Raw genomic sequence first — 20343 nt, 5'->3', positions numbered from 1 at the left:
CATATGTTATGTATTTGTTAAAATTACAATTAACAAACCTGTATTAATAGCATTAAATTATCAATAGTTTAATCAAAATATCATCAAAAATATCTATGTTTATTTGCTAATTTAGCAATAATATATCAATTCAACAATAGTTATAGCTTTTCAAGTATGAAATAAGTTTGTTTTTGGAAACATTTGAAATAATATTTTATAAAAAGTTTTAGAAATACCATTAATAAATACAAGAACTGTAGAGTTAAATTGTTATAAATCAGAAACTGCACACCGGGTTGTATAACATAAATTCTACCTACTTGAACCTGTAACTGGTGCATATGAAGTTTATTCTTCCAAAACAAACATTTTCCTAACCCAGAGTAGAATTTAAGTTAATTTGTTAGCATTTAATTATGTCATTTGTTTTTAAATTGTTTTATATTTTAATTATTTCATGATTGATATTGTAACCTATTGTAACCAGTACCCTAATTTAATCAGAGTACTGGTGAAAGTCTATAAATTGAAAATTTGATCTGATGTGAAGGAAAATAGTTCATAATACTAGTGATCAATTAAAAATTTTTCTAGATCTTATAAGTTTTGAGAAAATATTGATCAAAATAGATGGACAAAATGAATGAATAATACTTTTAACTTATATAAAGGCAAATAAGAGGCTTTTCTCCTTGAATTTTTTTTAATATAAACAATCAGAATGATATGACATATTTCTTTTTTATAAAGAGCCTTCTTTGGATAGTTTCAACTGTAAGTAAAATATTTAAAATCATTTTATATTAAACAAATATTATCAATAGTTTCATGTAGAGTCATTGACATGACTAATATGTGTTGAATTTGTTTAAATAAATATTAAAATTTCAGATGATTACATAATTGTTTAAAAAAATGTAAATATTTTTTATATACCTAGAATTTATAGGATATTAAAAGAAATTGAATTACTATTTTATGAAGAGATTCTTTTTAAATTATTTGATTTTTTGTTTTTTTAAATTGAAGGCACTGTTTATAGATATTTAAAGTTATTGTTTTGTTTGAAAAAGTTATTTTTGAATGACACTGTACATTTTCTCTGCTCTTGGCCATTTGAAGAAAGAACAATTTGATCACAAAATTTACTTCAGTTATCAAAGCAGATTTAAATACAGTGGTACCTCGGTATACGTCTGCTTTAGAATACGTCCTGTTTAGATGAAACAAATTTTGCTTGGTATACGACTTAATTCAATTATACGCACCATCAGTGGTGGCCTTAGGGGGTGGTGAGCAGGGTGATCGCCCTGGGCCTTACTCTTGCAGGGCACTCATGCAACAACTCGAGTAGAAAAAAGTTGATATTTAAAACTTTTTATTTTATCCGTAGCTATTAGTTATAAGCCACAAACATCATTTTTAAATCCCTGCGTATATCTTTTAATGCATTTATGTACCTTAGTTTATCATCATTACTAATTTGTTGTCTTTATGACTGTTAACTTTTACAAATCTTCTAATGTAATATTTTAACACTCTAAATTTACTTATTTATAACTTTTGCATTTCTCGTCAATCATTAGAAATATCTATTTTCAATTCACATACTTTGCACCAAGGACAAGGGCCTCGCAAAGATCTGCCGCCTGGGGCCTCGCAAAGATCTGCCGCCCGGGGCCTCGCAAAGATCTGCCGCCCGGGGCCTCGCAAAGATCTGCCGCCCGGGGCCTCGCAAAGATCTGCCGCCCGGGGCCTTGCAAAGATCTGCTGCCTGGAGCCTCGCAATCATTAAGGCTGCTGCTGTGCACCATCTATGAACAAGTAGCACTATTAGTGTACTAGAACAGACTAGACATTTGCGGTGCCATGGTCTATAACTTTGTTAAATTTCTTCTGATTTTAATTTGTAAGTAAAACTTTATTTTTATTAATCATGAATTGCAAAAAGGCAAATGAATAGCAACAGAAAACTAAAAAAATGACTAGAATCACAACGGAACTGAAAAAAGAGATTGTTGAGAAATATAAAGTTGGCATGCGTGTTCGAGATTTAGCTGTTGCATACCGTATTCCGAGAATGACGATATTGACAATCATGAAAAATAAAGACATTATTAAATCTGCCAATGTTGCAAAACGGGTTAAATCAATTTCTAAACAGAGATCGGAGACACTAGATCATGATGAGAAATTGTTTTTGCTTTGGATAACTGAAAAACAGTGTGTTGGTGACAGCGTATCAAAAGCAATTATTTGTGATTATTACTGTAATAACTTTAAAAATCTATAATAAAATTTATTCTTTTATTAATGTGCTCAAGCAGTGTTTCAATTATTTTATAACCCCATTAATATTTCATATCAAGAGGAGTTTTTTTTTACATGAGAACGGATTAATCATTTTTACATTACTTCTTATGGGAAAGGTTGGTTTGGTATACGTCCTATTCGGTATAAGTCCAAACATCAGGAACGGATTAAGGTTGTATACCGAGGTTCCACTGTATTATTGTTTAATTAAATTTATTTGATGTCTTGTAATGTGGATTGTTCCTTCTCAGAAATAATTACAAGTTTTTTAAGTAACTTAATTTCGATAAATCTTTGAAAATGTTCATTTCATTTCAAATTTACATTTAGCTTTCATTCTGAAAACAAAATAAAAATTTTAATTGATGATGATGATGATGATCAACATAATGGTATTGAAACACATTATTGAATGATAGTGCAAAATAACTTTTTACATTTCAACCAAAACTAAATCAATAGCTAAAATAAAACATATAATTGAATTGTCATCATGTATGTGTTTAAAAATATTTGTTTTAATATATTTTTAAACATACATGATGAATTTAAGTTTAAAATATTACAAATATTGTGAACTTAAATTGTTTATATTAAAGTGCTGTAGTGTTTTCACTGTGGAATTTCAAAAAAACTTTATGTTCAATAAAAGATAAAGAAAATAAAACTGAAAGTTTTATTTTTTTAGATAAAATTTTCTTTTCTTTCAAACAAAAAGATAAAAGAATTTTAAACAAAAAGATAAAAAGAAAGAAATTTAAACAAAAGATAAAAGAAAATAAAACTTTCAGTTTTAAACAGATACCATAACACCTTTTCTGTTGCGAAATACATTTAATTCAAAAAACAAATGTTTTCGGCCTAATTTATAAGCCATCTTCAGGTCGAAAATGAAATTGAATGGTTAAGAAGTATGAAACAAGCATCAAAAAAAGGACCTTTAGGAGTGTTCCCACTAGAATCATGAAATTTACCTACAGTGAGAGTATAAGTAGTGTTATGAAAGAGGTTGCTGACTGAAAGGAATCAAGAATGGTTCTAAGAAGGGCCCCAAATTTGTACAAGATCTTGAGGAATGATAAGGATAGTATAAAGGGAGAAGAGAAAGCAGGGGTGTATAGAATTCCCTATGAAAACTTGCAATTGGATATTAAAAAAGACTATATCAGCATCACCACCAGGAGTTTGGGGCTAAGGCTAAAGGAACATTGATAAAATGTCAGAAAGGAGTCTAATGCAATGGTTTTGTCCCAAGTGGCGCAGGCGCAAGGCTCTATAGTGAAGTGGGATGAGGCAGCCTTATCAAACCTTTGTCTTCCCCAACATTGGCGATGACTGCGGAGAAGATTGAAATATATAGGAGTAGGCTGGAAGAAGGCTGTTTGAATGCGAGGAATGCCGAAAGTCTACCCTCAGTGTGGAAGTTCATGGTTAGAAAATTTGCTAGGAACTCTAACCAGTAAAAATTAGTAAATTTGCTTAGAGATTTATGTTGTTTTTATTTTATCTTAATTTATCTATGTACGTATTTTTTATGTTGTTCCGTTGGTTTTTTGTTCCCTTTTAAAATTTTTTGATATAAATTTTTTGTATTCCATTCATGGAATGTGTTCATTCCAATTTCATTTTCAACCTGAAGATGGCCTATAAATTAGCCTGAAAACGTTTGTTTTTTGAATTAAATGTATTTCTCGTGCTTTAGTATCTGTTTATTGGTTTTCTGAGTACTTTCTGATACTCTTTCAGTTTTATTTTCTTTTAACTTTTTTATTTATTCATTAAAGATAGTTGCTCATATTTTTGTATTTTTCTTTTAACAAAAACTAACAACAATTTCTGTAAGTAAATACAGTAAAATATCAACAAACATAAAAAAATATTTAATTCATTCATTCATATTATGAAAATTAGAACATTAACCAGTTTTAAAATTTCAAAGTTGCAAAGTATTCTTGCAAACTTAAAACTAATTTTGAACTATTTTGAAAAATTACATAAACTGAGTAATGAACCAGTTAAATTATATAAATTGTAAATAAATAAGTAAAAAATATATTTAAAAGCTGGACTATCTGTGGCTAGGTATGGTCAGCTATTAAAAATTTATTGTCAGCAAAATATACATAGTTATAAACATACAATAGTTTATCTTCTGTGTATTTATGTATATATAAACAATGTTGCTTAGAAATTAAATTAGTTTAATACTATTTATATCAGCATGTTGATTTTTTATATATAATAATTATCTTTCAACTGAATATAATGATCTGATGAACGTTTTCTATATATGCAGACACACACAATAATTAGTGATGTAACGAATATTCGGTTACTACCCGGTATTCGGCCTATTCGGCCTATTTTTCGCTATTCGGCCGAATACCGAATATTTAAATAACTATTCGGCCGAATACCGAATATTTAATCACTATTCGGCCGAATACCGAATACCTAAAAACAGGAGTAAGAAATTACACAGTAAATTAATCATTCTGGTAACTTTTATTAATGCTGAAATTAAACTATAATTATTAAAGTTAATAAGAAATAGCATCTAACTCTAGTATTAAATTATTTCGTAATTAAATAATATTATAGCATTTATCTAGCCTGATATCTTATGGCATTGATGGCGTGTAGGTTAGAATGTATCGGGCATCAATGTTATTGTTTAGTTAATTATGTTATATTCGTATTCGCGTATATTTTAATATTTTTTACGATATTTTAAAATGATTTACAAAAAGTTTTATTGAAACTTATCGTATTTAAAGAAAAGATTATTTATCTATTTCCAGAAGATGAGTAACTAATATATAATTTATTTTATATATAAAGCAAAGAATGAGCATTTTTCATTATATGCAAAAGATAACATTTGAAATCATGTTAATTTTAAAAATATTGACAAAAACAATAGCAACAAAATATCACAAAGCTTCACAAATAGAAACACCCCAATAATATATTTGAACTGTTCCACAACTGGGGAGAAACTAGACCATAAATCTCCTCACTAAAGTATATCCTTAGGGTACTATTCAGTCTACAAATACGTAGTAAAAACAAAATTCTATTGCTTAATTAAAGAGTTAAAAAGATCGATTGCAAATAAAATAACTTATAAGTTATAACTTTTACTATTACATAAATTATAAACCAATTTAATACTAGAGGTAGACGTTAGGCTCTATCTCATATTAACTTTAATAATTACAATTTAATTAACTAATTTAAATAATTTAGACCTACTGGAAGAAAAAATCGTAGTGACAGCGGGCCAATAGAGAGCAGGGTGCGCAATCCTTACCTTAATTTTTGCGCGCCAATTTTTGTACGTGCGTTAATCAAGCCGAATAGTTTGGCCGAATATTCGGCCATTCGGCCACGCTTCTGGCCGAATATTCGGTATTCGGTTACTCTCCTAGCCGAATATTCGGTATTCGGCTGAAGTCGAATTTACTATTCGTTACATCACTAATAATAATTTATATACTGATACTTTCTGTGTTTTTATATTCCATCACAATGGAAAACCAAATCATTTTATTTTTAAGCATACCTAGATTAATAAAAAGGACTAAATAGCATTAAAATGAACAATAAAATGTATAACTGGCTAAATGGAAATAAGTTGATATTAATTAATGATTTTATTTTTAATCAAAGTTTTGATAAATTAAACAAGTTAATATAAGTATTATAAAACTTTTTATAAAACTTCTGTCTTTCCTTGGAGATGTTTTCAAACTAAAATATTTTTTATATCTATCATCAAATATAACAAGAACAAATGTTTTCATTTGTTTTTAAAAGTTAATGTAATAAATAAGCCATCATCAGATTTCACTTGAATATCTGTTTATAGCTAATTGAAACCTGATGATGGCTAATTAAACTAACCGAAAAAATCTGTTGTTGTTAAATTTGATGCTGAATATTAAAAATTTTAGTTCAAGTTGAATGAATGCAGTTATTGCTTATGTATAAATTTTTTTTAAAAGTTTTATAAGCAACTTTGTAAAATGTTATTTGATAAGTATTTTAAGAGAGCTTACTTGTATTAAAATTGTATTACAGTAAATTTTACCAATTAATGTAATAAATGACTTTTTATAGAGATTAGAGTGTTAATCTTTATTAGACATGTTACTGAAGTATGGAAAACTTTACTAGTAAGAAAAGCTTATTTTTTTATGTTTAGTTTTCAAAAGTTGAAGTTTGTTGTTAAAACATTTGATTTTCTCAATTTATTTAAGTGGTTTTTTTGAAATAAAAATGTATTAATGTTTCAATTAATTATTTAAAGTTTTCATAACAAATATCTGCTGGATGAGAAATCAATAGAAAATAATTATTACTTATAGATTATTTGACATTTAAATTAAAGGAAAATTGAAAATAAATTTAGAAAAATATTTGTAATGTTTAATTCAACTTTATTTATTGTAAACTTAATATAAATGCTCAGTACATTTTATCTAACAATTACATAACTTGTAGCAATTAATACAAAAATTTAGTATATGAATTTAGCATTTTAATATGGAGAGCTGTGCACTTAAGTATTTTGAGTGCTCTTCTGATAAAAAAATATAAAGTATCTAGATGATTGCTTTTTTAACTGTAACATTGTAAAAGATAAATTTATAATGAACAGGTTATGTAAAATTTTTTCATTATAACAACTATTAGTAAAAATTGTTGTTTTATATTTCAGCATCTTTGGAAAAAACAAATTTAAAAGCAAAACAACAATTTCAAACTCTTCAGATGTGTGAAGAACAATTTACTAAAAGGTGTGAAAAATATGAATCTATAATTGAAGATAATCAGAAACAAAAATTAAAAGTAATGCAAGAAAATGAAAATCTTAAAGTCAGCATAGAAGAATTAAAAACTGCTTTAGCAATAGCTGTTAATGATGGAAAGGTAACTGTATTTTTACTTTTCTGGCTGTCATAGAACATAATATACAAAAAGTATGGTAATTGGTCAAATTTTGGCTTTCACGAGTTTTTGCATTTCTAAACATTTTGATAACTTCTTCAGCTCAAAAATGTAAAAACAAAATACAAAATTCTGTGTTTGTGTGAATGTGCTTGTGTGTGTCATTATCTATTTTGCATTATATCTCAGAACTGAATAAACCAAAAATTTTGAAATTTGGCATGATTATTTCTGTGTATGGGGCATTTTTGCAATTAAAAGACCAGGATGGAGAGATAGAGAGAGGTTGTGTCATACTTTGAGTTTAGTCAGACTTGATGAAATTTTACTTATTGTTGGCATTTATGATATTTTTAAAAACTCATCTCTACCTCAAAAATTAAGTTTTTAGTCTTTTTTATAATACAGTAGAGAGTCGTTTATCCGAATCAATTGGGGACTGGGGTTGTTCGGATAACCGATTATGTACGAAAAAATATATTAACCTGTCCGATGTTGAAACTTTTCTTCGTTGCGTGTCGCTTCGTGCTGAACTTTTCTCTGTTGCGTGTTGCTTTGCGTTGAATTTTCGTCGATTTTAAGCCTAACGAAAATTTTTATAATAATAATCAAGGCTATTGTATCGTTAAAAATTATTTCTTTATTTTGTACAAACGAAATAAATATATTGAAAATATAAAAACATAAAAATTATACTTTAGAAGTAAATCTAGTATCAAAAAAGTTCGATTCAGCACGACACAGTCTGACTGAAAAGTGTTCGGATAACCGGTGTTCGGATAAATGACTCTCTACTGTAATTACAAATATAAAAATTGATGGCACCACACAATTTTGAGCTCATATCTTAGTGTTTTTTAAGCTTAAATATTCAAATACAGAAATTTATTATAATGAAACAAAATTCTTTTAAGCTTTGTATGTTGTTGTTTAAATTTTATATCTTAGTATAACTGAAAATTATTAGGCTTCCTTCTTTGCCTTCTTAACCTTCTTTTCAAGTGCTGGAAAAGTCCAGGAAGATATTTTTCCAGCTTTTTTAAAACCCATAAGTTTTTGAAAAACTTGCCTTTTTATAATAATTTATTTTATTTTAGGGTTTACAGTTTAAAACAAAAATTGATGAAATGTCTTTAGAAATAAATGAACTAAAAAAAGGCAATGAAGAAAAGCAAAAAGAACTGGAAAAATTAAACTCATTAAATTTAGAATTAGAACAAAAACATACTGTATTGCAAACGAACATTGAAAAATTAGAAAAAATGGTACAACATTTGGAAACTGAGAAGAAGGCATTAATAGTAATGAATGCTGAATTAGAGAAGAAAGTATCAAAAAATGAGAGAGAGGTTAGAAATTTTTTTATTATAAATTAAAATTAATTATTGAAATTTTCTGATCACTAATAATATTTAATGAATTAATTATTATTTACATATCAATTTAACATAAATTTATTTTTACTTGTCATATGAATTTTAATTCATATTATGCAATGATGTAATAATAAATTAATATAAAACTTTATATATAGTAACAATATATTTATTGTTGTTATATATATTTATACAAACAATTGGTAATACAACATAGAATATCGCTATAAATTTTTTTTTTTAATATTAAAAATTATAGAATATTTTAAAAAGATCTTAACAACAATTTTGATGTTTTGATGATATTTTGGAACCAAACTGTAATAATTTATGAAATTTATATTAAGTAATTGATTGAATTCATTTATTAAGATAATTGTTCTTACATGTAGGTTAATTGCTTTACTTAACTTTTTAATGTATTAAATTATTAGCAGATACAGTTTGTACTGCCCAAGCAACACAGATTAATAATTTGATAAATTAACAAGTTACATCTGCTAATATATATGAAGCCAAAAAGTACCAGTAAGAACAATGTATTGTACATTAAAATGAAAACCATATTAAGTTTTAGCTTGCCATTGCATGTTTATTTGGAAATGTTGAATTAATTATAATAGCAAAATAAAAAAAGAAAATGTAACAAAATTGAATAAAAAATGGCAAAAAATATACTTTGAAGAATAAAAACCAAATTTATCTTATTTAAATTCATATAAAAAAACAATCAGATTTTGAGATAAATTGACCAAATATTCATGCTTGGCACTTTGAAAACTCCAAGCCTATATGTTTTGTGCTTGCTGAGAATGCAACACTCAGGTTGTACAGAATAGTACAATTTCATTGGTCAGGTAGGCAGGAATTGATGTTTTCCAACAGAAAATAGTTGTTGACTTCTGCCTGCATGAGAAGATAATTCAAGACATCTAGAGTTTTTTCTAATGTTAGCATACTGTTTGCAGTCAAATATAAAATGGTTATTGGCCAACCAATTAAATTTTGCAAAAAAATAGACCAAATATTTAAACTTGGCATCTTTCTGAAAACACCTAAAAACATATTTGGTGTTCACTTGTAACTTTGTATTAAGTAATTTTTCTATTTGAATGCCATTTTTATTTTCTGAAAAAAGTTTAAAAGTAACAGGAGCTGACCAAATCCCAGCTGAGGTATGGAGATATTTGGGCAAAGAGGGTGTTGATATTGTATGGGATCTTATAAAAAACTGTGACAACAAGAGAGAATACCAGATGAATGGAGGAAAAATTTTTGGTGCCTATTTATAAAGGAAAGGGAATGTGGGAATTACAGAGGAATTAAATTGATGTTGCACTCAATGAAGATCTGGGAGACAATTGTGGAAGGAAGGTTAAGGCAAGAGACATCTATAGTTGAGGAACAGTTTGGTTTCATGCAACGAAGAGGAACAATAGATGCAATCTTTGCACTAAAGCAGCTGATGAAAAGGTACAGGGAGATGCAGGCAGAACTGCATATGGTATTCATAGATCTGGAGAAAGTGTACGAAAAATGTCTAGACAGGAGGTATGGAGATATACAAGAGTAAAGGGAATACCAGAAAAGTATGTAAGACTTGTAACGGAAATGACTTATAATGACTTAAGTAAAGAGTAGTATAGGTATAACAGAGATTCACTGTGGGATTGGACTGCTCCAGGCTCAGTCTTTAGCCCATTTCTGTACAATTTGATGGTGGATGTATTGGTGGAAGCTGTGAAGAGCAAGGCACAATAAAATATGTTGTTTCTAGATGACATTTTGCTCTGCAAAACATTCAAAGATAAGCTAGAGAAGAAGCTGGAGTAATGGAGAAAAGCACTGGAAGAGAAAGACATGAAGATCAGCCGAGCAAAGGCAGTATATAACATCTGGTGAAGGGAATGAGAATTATATACAACTTCAGGGTGGAAAGTTAATAACAGCTTCCAAATTTAAGTATCTTGGATCATATGTAGTAAGTGATGGAGGAATGAGTACAGAAATCCAGCTTAAGAGTTCAGAGTGGATGGTTGAACTGGAGAAAGATGAGTGGGATGCTGTGTGATAAGAAAATAAGTTGCAAAATGAAAGGAAGATTATACAAAACAATGGTAATATACAGGTCTGGAACATGAATAATTACAAGAGCCCAAGAAAAGAAGATGGAGACAGTGGAGATGAAAATACTGAGATGGATGTATGGTGTGACAAAGAATGACAGAATTAGGAATGATTACATAAGATGAATAGTCAAGGGAGTCCTATAAGTAAGAAGATAAAGGAAAGTACAGTAGATTAAAATGGTTTTGATGTGTGGTGAGAAGTGAGGACTATGTTGGAAGTGATAGGGAGGAGAAAGTTGAGAAGACTGAAGCTGAGATGGAGAGACAAGGTGACAGAAGATTTGGGAGAGAGGGGATGGAGGAGAGAGGCCACCCCAAATAGAGAGAATTGGAGAAAGCAGATTAAAGATGGGAAGGCTCACCTCATTTAAACATGATAAAAAGCAAGGACAAAGAAGACTATCTTTTCAAAGAAAACTGTTTTTTATTGTTAAGTTTTCTAAATTTAAAAACTATTGATATCAAAATAAAATTTTAAAATACATTATCAGTTTATAATATAACACAGTTTTTTCATTGATAACTTTCATAAAATTATTTATTTAATCATTCTGATAAAAATTATCTAATATTTTTGATAGATGTAGGTGTTCTGTAATTTCAAAATCACTTCAATTTTTGAGCACTTTTGTTTTGAATCAAAATTGGTTTTTTTATTAATTATTCAAAGGATGGTGATAAATTTTACAGTATTTTTATAGTCAAATATTTTTTTAAATACAGAAAACATCTCTCCAGTTGAATACTGAAGATTATTCTTTAATTCAAAATATTAGTGAATTTAGTGATTTACAGAAAAGTGAAGGAAATGTTTCAAATAGTGTTTCAAGTGAATTAATAACAGTAAGTTTTTGAATTGACTTCTCTTTGTTTAACTTTTTACATTAAGATTTACTCTAATTATAATTGTAAAAATATAGGAAATTCCTTAATTCCAAATTCTTTCTATAATGAACTTCTCCCTACATTGAACAACTGACAATCCCTGAAAATGCAATTTGCAAACAATATGGAGTTTATTACACTATAAAAGAAAAATTTCAAACTCTTTTAGTAAAATTTCCTTTATTTCAAACTCCTGTCATACATGTTGCAACAGACTATATTAAAAATATCCATTTGAGGAGAGGTTGAGGACACTAGTTCTATGAATACTAGCTCTGTTCTCAACAATTATGGATGGTTTCAAATAGAGACAGGGCAGGTTTCTATATTTTGTTATTTCTTGACAATTGGACTAATTCTGAAGGTTTGACAGTTTATTTATGTCAATATTACATTTTTTGCTTATTAAAAACATTGATTTTTTAAGTTTTTATCCCATATTGTTTTTCCATCAACAAAACAGCAGGGGTGTTTTTTTTTTTTTTTTGCAACTTTTTGTTTAGTGTTTACATGAGCCTTGGCTTATTTCTGGCAACCCTGCCATAACCAGGCTGTTGTAAACTGTTTATGATGGTTTCGGGCTAAAGCCTGAAGCACCAACATAAGTGGTTCACAACAGAATTGTGGAGAAATTAAGTAGGTGTTATACATCTTTAGTTTTTTTTATGTTTTATTAAGAAATTTTATTTATAAAGGCTTTTTAACACTTGCAAAGTCGTAACTGATCATTCTCCATATATAGAATTCTTCTTATACGAAACACTTAAAATATTGGTCTCCTGAAATTTATTAATTAGAAAATTTCCTATAGAAATTAATTAAGTTTGTAAAATATTTTAGCTTAATAATACATAATAGTTAAGAAACTAAAACTTTTAATATCCAACATCAAATTTAATAAGAACAAATATTTTGAACTGCAGTGGTACCTCGCTTAACAAGCATAATTTGTTCCATAGTCTTACTCGTAATGTGAAACACTTGTTAAGAAAAACAATTTTTCCCATAGAAATTAATGTAAAATACGATAATGCGTTCCACGCCAAAAAAATGCTCAAATGTTTTATGTATAACATTTATTCAAAAACAAATTGTACAGTATACACTGTTAAGGAGCGTGAATCATCATCATCATCTTTCCTTCTAGCGCAGAATGAACCATCCTGGAATGAGAATTTGATTTGCAGAAACAAAAACAAAAAATCACAGCTAATATGTTTGATAAACACTCCAAACAATATGCCAAATGCTATAATTAAATATTAGAAATTAATTAATTTGACTAGAGGTAGGCAGTTATGCTTCCATCTCATATTAAATTTAATAATTATAAATAGTTAATTTTTAATTTAGACATTTCTAAAATTTAATTTGGAATTGGTCATTAAATTTAATGACCCAAGAATTTGGCATATCGTTTGGCATGTTCATTATATAACAGGCTATGGTTGTTGATGTTTATAAGTAATATGTGTGAACACAAGTTTGGAAAAATATGATCACAAGCGACACTGAAATGCTAGTGGAATGAGTGCTAAACACAGACTGATGGAGCATGCCGCATGCACACAATTTGGGACTTCCCCTCTCCTCATCACTTGTTAAGCGAGGCAAATTTTTACAATTTGTTTTGCTTGTTATGCAAAATACTCACTGTGCGAGGTGCTTGTTAAGCGAGGTTTCACTGTATATTATTCATTATCAGGTTCCAGTTGAGTACAAAAAGAACTATAAGATCCTAGAACTAGTTACAAGTACCATTTAGAAATGGTAGCAAGATTATTTTAAAATTTGAACATAATTAGTTTTGTAGTTGGAAAATGTATGCAGTAGACTCCAGTTTTATAACTTAATTGAAAACTGTTAAGCAAATTGTCATAAAGGGAGCTATTGTATTTCTCATAAGGTTAAATATATATATATTATACCATATTTACTCCAATAAAAGATGCCATTGAATCTAAGAATTACTTTAATGTATTTTGTTTTTTTCTTTTGAAAATAGACAACTTGAGATAAATTTATGTCAAGAGAATCAGTTCTGTTGACATAAATTTGTTTAGTATTTACTAGTCTAATAAAATCATTAAAATGATGCAATGGAATTATTGACAGAGACTCATCACACTGGAGGTCAATAATTCAATAATTATGATGTATTACGAAGCTAAAATGCACCTTATTTTCAGAGATACTGAAACTTACATTTGAATAAATATATTTATTCAAATTGTATTTTGAGGAATGTAATCTCAATAAGTCATAAATTGAAATAAGATTCTTAGAAATATGATTTGAACTATAAATATTATTCTAAGATGACCAATCTTAGAATGATATTATAAAACAAATATGAAATTTAAATACAACATTTCATATGATCATAACGGAACATTTATTTCAGTTATAAAACCAGGGATTGTAAAGTAAACAATTGTAAAGTGAGAATATGTTGTACTACATCTACAATACATTAAATATTATAGGTTAATAAAATTTAATAAGAGAGTCACTTTTCACTAAATCTTAATCAGAAGTGATCTTTAGAAATCATTTCAAGCTTTAAATTTAATATATTTTTTAAAAATATAAATTTATTATTACTGTTTATATTTAAATAACAAATTTCAATTATTTTATTTAAATATCATCTAACCTATAGTTATGATTTTACAGTCCGAAAGTGGTAAACAAGTACCATCTTTAATGATGCATGAACATCAAACTAAAGTTTCCCAATTGAACCAACTCTTAGCTGAAAAACAATTAGAAGTAATGCATTTTTATAGAATTATAAGTAATGATAAATATAGTAATTTTGATATTAATTTGATGAATATTACGCAGGTATCAAAATTACAACTTTCAATAGAACAGAAAGAAAATGAAATTACAAGCTTAAAACAAATGCAGATGCAATCACTACCACTTGAACATCAACAATTATCATTGGCAAATGAGTTGAAAGTTTCTGAAGAAAAATTTCAATTGGTTGCAATATCAGCCCAAAAATATAAAGAAAGGTACAATTTATATTAAAAATTTATAATTATTTTGAATTCTTAAAATAATTTTTAATTCCATTGACACTAATAACATTATCATCTTTTTTTTTTATTTTTAATCATAATATTTATTTAAAACATATAAAAATAGATGTGATAGTTTACAACATTGGCTACAAGTGTATCAAGAAAAACTAGAAAGTGTGAGACTTAATGATACAGCAGTGATTGAACAGCTTCAGATAGAAATAACAACTCTTCGTCATATGCTTGCAGAAGAACAAGCTGCTAAACTGGAAGATAAGTATGTATGCTTGTTTTTCTTTAATATATCAATGTTATATTGTTTTAATGCTTGTGTTTATTTTAGGAAAAATTTAGAAGAAGCTAGACAACAATTTGAACATTTGTTGACTGAATATAAAAAAGATGAACTAGAAGCTTGGAAACAGATAGAAAGCCGTCGTCACCAGGAAGAATTGGATAAAGTGACAGCAGTGGTGGTTGATAAGAATGAAGAAATTTCAAAATTGAAAGAAGAAATTGATTCACTTAAAACCAAAATTGAAAATATTCCTATTTTAGAAGCTCAGGTAAAATAATTTATACAAGTTTTCCTTGATAATAAATTACAGTTCACAATTTTATTATTTTTTTAAATCAGATTAAAAAAGAATCATTAAGATTGATCCAGTGGAATTTTTGTTAATTTAAGATTTAAAATTAAAATTTATTTAGAGCATCAAATTGAGATGAATGCAATAGAAAGCAAGAAGAGAATAGTTTTCTTCAGTTGGACAAATTATTTTGTCAGAACCCAGTGGAGTTGGAATGCAGTTGAAATATTGTAGGCCAATTACTTTGAATGGCCAAATGATAGTTCAATATAGAGCTGTAGTGGTCATGCTTTTTATCATATCTGCTGTATTCATTTGTTTTGAAAAACAATCATAACTATCATTGAAATTTAAATTTATCTTTGTATACTAGTACATTTATCAATTAACAGGACTTATTATACTGGAAAATTATGGATGCAGATATTTAGTCTTACAGATCAGAAATAATATTTTTTATTTAGTTCACCTGAACACATACACTTTAAGCTTGTGTTTCGGACTTGTTTGTCCCTCTTCAGCAGGCATTCAAAAAACACTTTCTATAATTAACAATTAAAATGTTTTTTTGTTACAATTATAATTAAAAATTAAAATAACCACATTAATTTCCCGACAATAAAATAATAAAATTCTTAGTTTCTGTATTTCTGAACTTCTTTAAAAATTCAAATATACTTGTAATCAACATTAACCATATAATTTGAACTGTATACCTATTTTTTATACATCCTAATTAATCTTATTAAATTTATAATTGTAATTTCATCTAAAATTTCTACATTAACTACTTACATCTTTGATTATTCTTTTTTACTTAATCTATATTTACAATTCATTCCAAATCTCTCCTTTTATACTTTCCCCTCCCCCCAGCAAATAATTTAGAATCACTTTTGCACTTTATATTTACATTTTTATTCAACATATGATTTTTCCATGTATATTCTATCAGCTGTGTTAATTTGACCCAATTGTTATTGTCTTTATAAATATTCTAAACTCAAAACTAAAACTTTATAAATTCTTTTTACTTCTATGTCCTAACTGTTTTACTTTTTTGTTTCTATATTGTATATTTGGACCTTGTTTATTAATAGGACTTATTATACTCGTGTATTTTCTGATTAGCAAAGTCAAAAGTCAAAACAAAATATCTTTATTTTCACCTGTTTTAACTTTTGACTAAGATTTCCTCTCTTTGCTAATCAGAAACTGCAGCAGTATAATAAGTCCTATTAATAAACAAGGTCCAAGTAGATAATATAGAAACAAAAAACTAAAACTTTGTTTCATTATTGCCATTATGCCATTATAAATATTTGAAAATTAAATATCCAATGATTTTTTGAATATCCATCTCAAAAATCTACTTCGCCATTACATATTTGATTATTGGTGGTTCAAATCGAACATCTAGAAGTAATTACATTAACTGATCTGAGCAATTACATCATTCTATGATGTAATTATTCAGTTCAGGTAATTTAATTAAGATGAAGGAAAAAACTTTTTGTTTTAAATTACATCATAAGCAGTAGTTTTTATTTTCTGATTTATTATTGTCATTATTAGAGCCTATCTAAAATATTTTATTTTTAAAACAGCTTGATTTTTATTAATTACAGGCTCAATTGTACAAACAAGACTTTGAGGATGAATCTAAAGCAAAAGTAAATGCTTTAAAGGAAGTAGAAAAGTTAAAGGCTGATTTACAAATAATGTATACTGCTAGGGAGAAGTTATCAGAAGAATTGAATAAAGTTTCACATTCAGGAAGACATCGCAGGTAATTAAATTAAATATATATATAGTAAAATAGTTTATTTATACAAAGTCTAAATTTCTTTTTTGCAGTTATGTGATTTTGTAATTATAAAAAAAGAAAAAAAGGCTATGTATAATCTTTAGTGTCTTCTATACGGTACATGCTTTAATTTTGTTTAAATTAGTGATAATTATTTCATATTTATTTTGATGAAAAGAAAATAAGATTTTTTTTGTAAATGTGAAGTCTATGCATTTTTGTTTTTTCCTTGTTATATAATCTTTGGTAAGATATTAAGTAACGATGTAGGCCTATTAGTTTGGTTACTTTTGAATATTATTACAGACCTGTTGATCTCAATAACTATACAGACTATTGAAGAATTTATTTATGTGTATTCTTAAATTAAATAATGTTGCTGTTAATTATACTAAAATATATAACTAATGTTTCACTGATTTGTGAAAACATTTATTCTACAGAATCAACAAATTCATAATAAGAATTTATTATACTTATTTTACTTATAAATCAAGTTATTAAATTAGCAATAGAATCTTTCTTGAATGTCTAATTTCTTAATTTTGTGTATTGTTTTATTAGTCTCTTATATTCTTTGCTGAATAAATGGATCTAAAATATCAATGTTGCTTCAAGCTGTGTGTTTTTTATATATCAGTTTTTGATGATGTATACTAATGTATACATGTTTCTTTCATTGAGCTTACCTTTGGATTCATTGCTATTGCAGATCAGGCAGATCAAATCAGAAAAGATAAAAATAGATTGTAATTTGCAAATTTGTTCTTTACAGTTATACTTATTGCATCCATGTTTCAGTCAATTAGTTTTTTAATCAACATTCTTTTTGTGGAATAAATGTTCCATTACAATGTCATCAAAGATTGCTGCTTTTTCTCTTGTTAATGTTCAGGTTTTTCATGCAAAGTGCCATCTGAGCAGATTTTTGTTCCTAGTCCAGTGTTTGGGTACCCATTATCCCATAACCTTCTGTTACCCAATACTCCCAAGCAGAATATTGTGTTATGTTCCATAAGAAACACCTATTTTATCTTTAATGAATGAAATTATCACTCACTGATCTTGTTTCACCAATGCATTCACACTTGCAATGTTTCTGTTGTGGAATTTTGGCACCTACCAGAACAAGATTCACCCTCCAAACTTTCTTTGTCTTCTACAAAGAATTCATTTCATCTCTGCACACTTCTCTCTCTCTCTCTCATACAGTTCTTGCCATAGACATGTTTTATTTAATGATAAATTTGGACACCACTTTTTCCTGAAGATAATAAGAAAGAAGACTTGATGTTTGCAGCTGACATTTCATCTTTAATCATCTGTCTGGAAGGTGCTGTGCCGTCAACAACCCTGATGTTGGTTTAAAATTTAGGGAAAAGTCTGCATTATGTAATGTATACCATAAAACACAATCGATAGTTTAGGAACATAAAAGTGATATCTAGAAACAAACACCAAATACAAAATTAATAGACTTAGTTATTTTATATGATTCTGATTGAGATCAATCCTGGCACATTCAGAAAACAGCCATCCTAGTCCTAGATCAACATATATCTACCATGTATGTGATGAAGGTAAATTACATATTAGTCCCAGATGAAAATGACACCGCTGTTTATAAGGAAATATAAAGAAAAAGAAAATTTATTAGTTGGAAAAATTTTACATTATGACCAACATATATACTACAGTAGAAAGAAACTTGATAATTTGTCACCTTTAAAGGGTGTTATTTTTTGACAGAAATCACAAACTTCTATTAACAGTGGTTGGGATAGCTAAGAAACCAAAAGCTCTAAAAAATTTTAATTGAAAGTTATTACCCATTGATTATTAGCCCAAAAAATTGCATGGATGGATCAAGAAATTTTTACAGCCTAGTTTTGTAATATATTTGTAGTTCAAGTGAAATTGTATGTTAAATATAAACATTTTTCAGAAAAAGCACTTTGAGTTATGGACAATGCTCCAACACATGAATGACTTAGAAGTTGATTAAGGTGTAAAATACATCTTTCTTCCTCCCAGCATAACCTCTCTGATTTAGCCGATGGATCAGTGAGTGATTGAAAATTTGACACAACCACTATCAGAAAATATTTGTTCAATATTTTATTTCTTGTGATATGGATGAATTTTGGAAACAATAAACTATTAAACATGCAATTTTCAACATCATCGAAGCATGAAATGTTTCAAATGAAATGTTGTCTCAAAATTGTGTTTTTTTCAAATTTATTCCAATAAAATATATAATATTCTTGTATTTCTTGTGTTTTAGTATGTTTTGATAAACATAAACATAAATACCAAAATTTAAACTGTGGTCTAGTCTTTTCATTAGAAAAGTGTTAGATGGATTGGTTATAATAAAATTTTTAATTGATTTTAAAATCAACTTTTGTGATCTTTTTTATTTTTTTAGGCGGCATGATCATGAGAAAAGAACAAATGCAGATGAAGAAAAACCATTAAATGAAAATTCTGTAACTATTTTTATTTGTTTTTATCTTTATTTATTTTCATAAACTATCTCTATAGTAATTGTTTTTTTTTTCCCCTCCAGAATAAATATGAGTGTCCTAAATGCAACATGGTATTTACAGAATTTCAGCCATTAAGCAATCACGTGGAGATGTGTATTACAGATAACCTTTTTGATTATCCATAGCTTTATTGGTTTACTATTAATATTTAATAATTAAAAAAATGTTAAAAAGTAGGTTATAATATTTTATTATTAACTGATAGTATTTGTAGTTGCAGTGCAAGAGAAAATTCAACTTTGCGTTATAACTACAAGAGTTACAAATCAACAAAGAGTGCTTTAATGCAGAATCATTAGAATCAATCATAAATGCTATTAATTAATTTTATTTTACATTTTTTTTAGAATTTGTTACTTAAACACAAGTCAAGAAATGTTTAAGCTGTGAATTGACGAAAGTCTGTCTAAAGAAACAGTTTTTTTCAAAAGAAACTGATCATCAAATTGAATACTTAATAATTGTATGCATTAAACTTTCTTTTATTTTCTTATTATGAGTCATTTAAAATTCTCCGCATTTCACAACTTTTTTATATTTCAAAAATCTAAAATTATTTCAATAGAATCTACATCTTTGAAATTATTAATAAAATCCAAAGTTTAGAACTCTCTTCAGAATGCATATTTCTGTAAGTTTATATAAGATAAAATATAATTTTTTATAAGATATAATAAGTTTTAATATGAATATTATGAATAAATGTTTGCATTTATAAATAATA

General features: G+C 27.5%; 1 protein-coding gene across 3 annotated transcripts in view; it reads left to right on the top strand.

The window, feature by feature from the left end:
• LOC136983352 (optineurin-like) overlaps window positions 1–20112 on the top strand; it is a 31423-nt gene extending 11311 nt beyond the window's left edge. For 2 of the 3 annotated variants that reach the window (XM_067280057.1, XM_067280058.1), the window contains exons 3-12: window positions 7019–7230; window positions 8346–8597; window positions 11477–11596; window positions 14315–14410; window positions 14486–14661; window positions 14795–14947; window positions 15014–15236; window positions 16889–17049; window positions 19499–19559; window positions 19640–20112. In XM_067280057.1, coding sequence (XP_067136158.1) covers window positions 7019–7230; window positions 8346–8597; window positions 11477–11596; window positions 14315–14410; window positions 14486–14661; window positions 14795–14947; window positions 15014–15236; window positions 16889–17049; window positions 19499–19559; window positions 19640–19744 — 1559 coding nt within the window. In that variant the 3' untranslated portion in view covers window positions 19745–20112. Of the gene's footprint in view, window positions 1–6342; window positions 6474–7018; window positions 7231–8345; window positions 8598–11476; window positions 11597–14314; window positions 14411–14485; window positions 14662–14794; window positions 14948–15013; window positions 15237–16888; window positions 17050–19498; window positions 19560–19639 lie in introns of those variants that run through there. The other variant, XM_067280059.1, reaches the window with a different exon arrangement.
• The last annotated feature ends 231 nt before the right edge of the window (window positions 20113–20343 follow it).

Source organism: Centruroides vittatus, unplaced genomic scaffold (genome assembly GCF_030686945.1).
Source record: "Centruroides vittatus isolate TY-2023 unplaced genomic scaffold, ASM3068694v2 contig_880, whole genome shotgun sequence".
Classification (NCBI taxonomy): Eukaryota; Metazoa; Arthropoda; class Arachnida; order Scorpiones; family Buthidae; genus Centruroides; species Centruroides vittatus.
The sequence above is the reverse complement of the archived record's forward strand: the minus strand, read 5'-3'. Positions and strand labels throughout refer to the sequence as shown.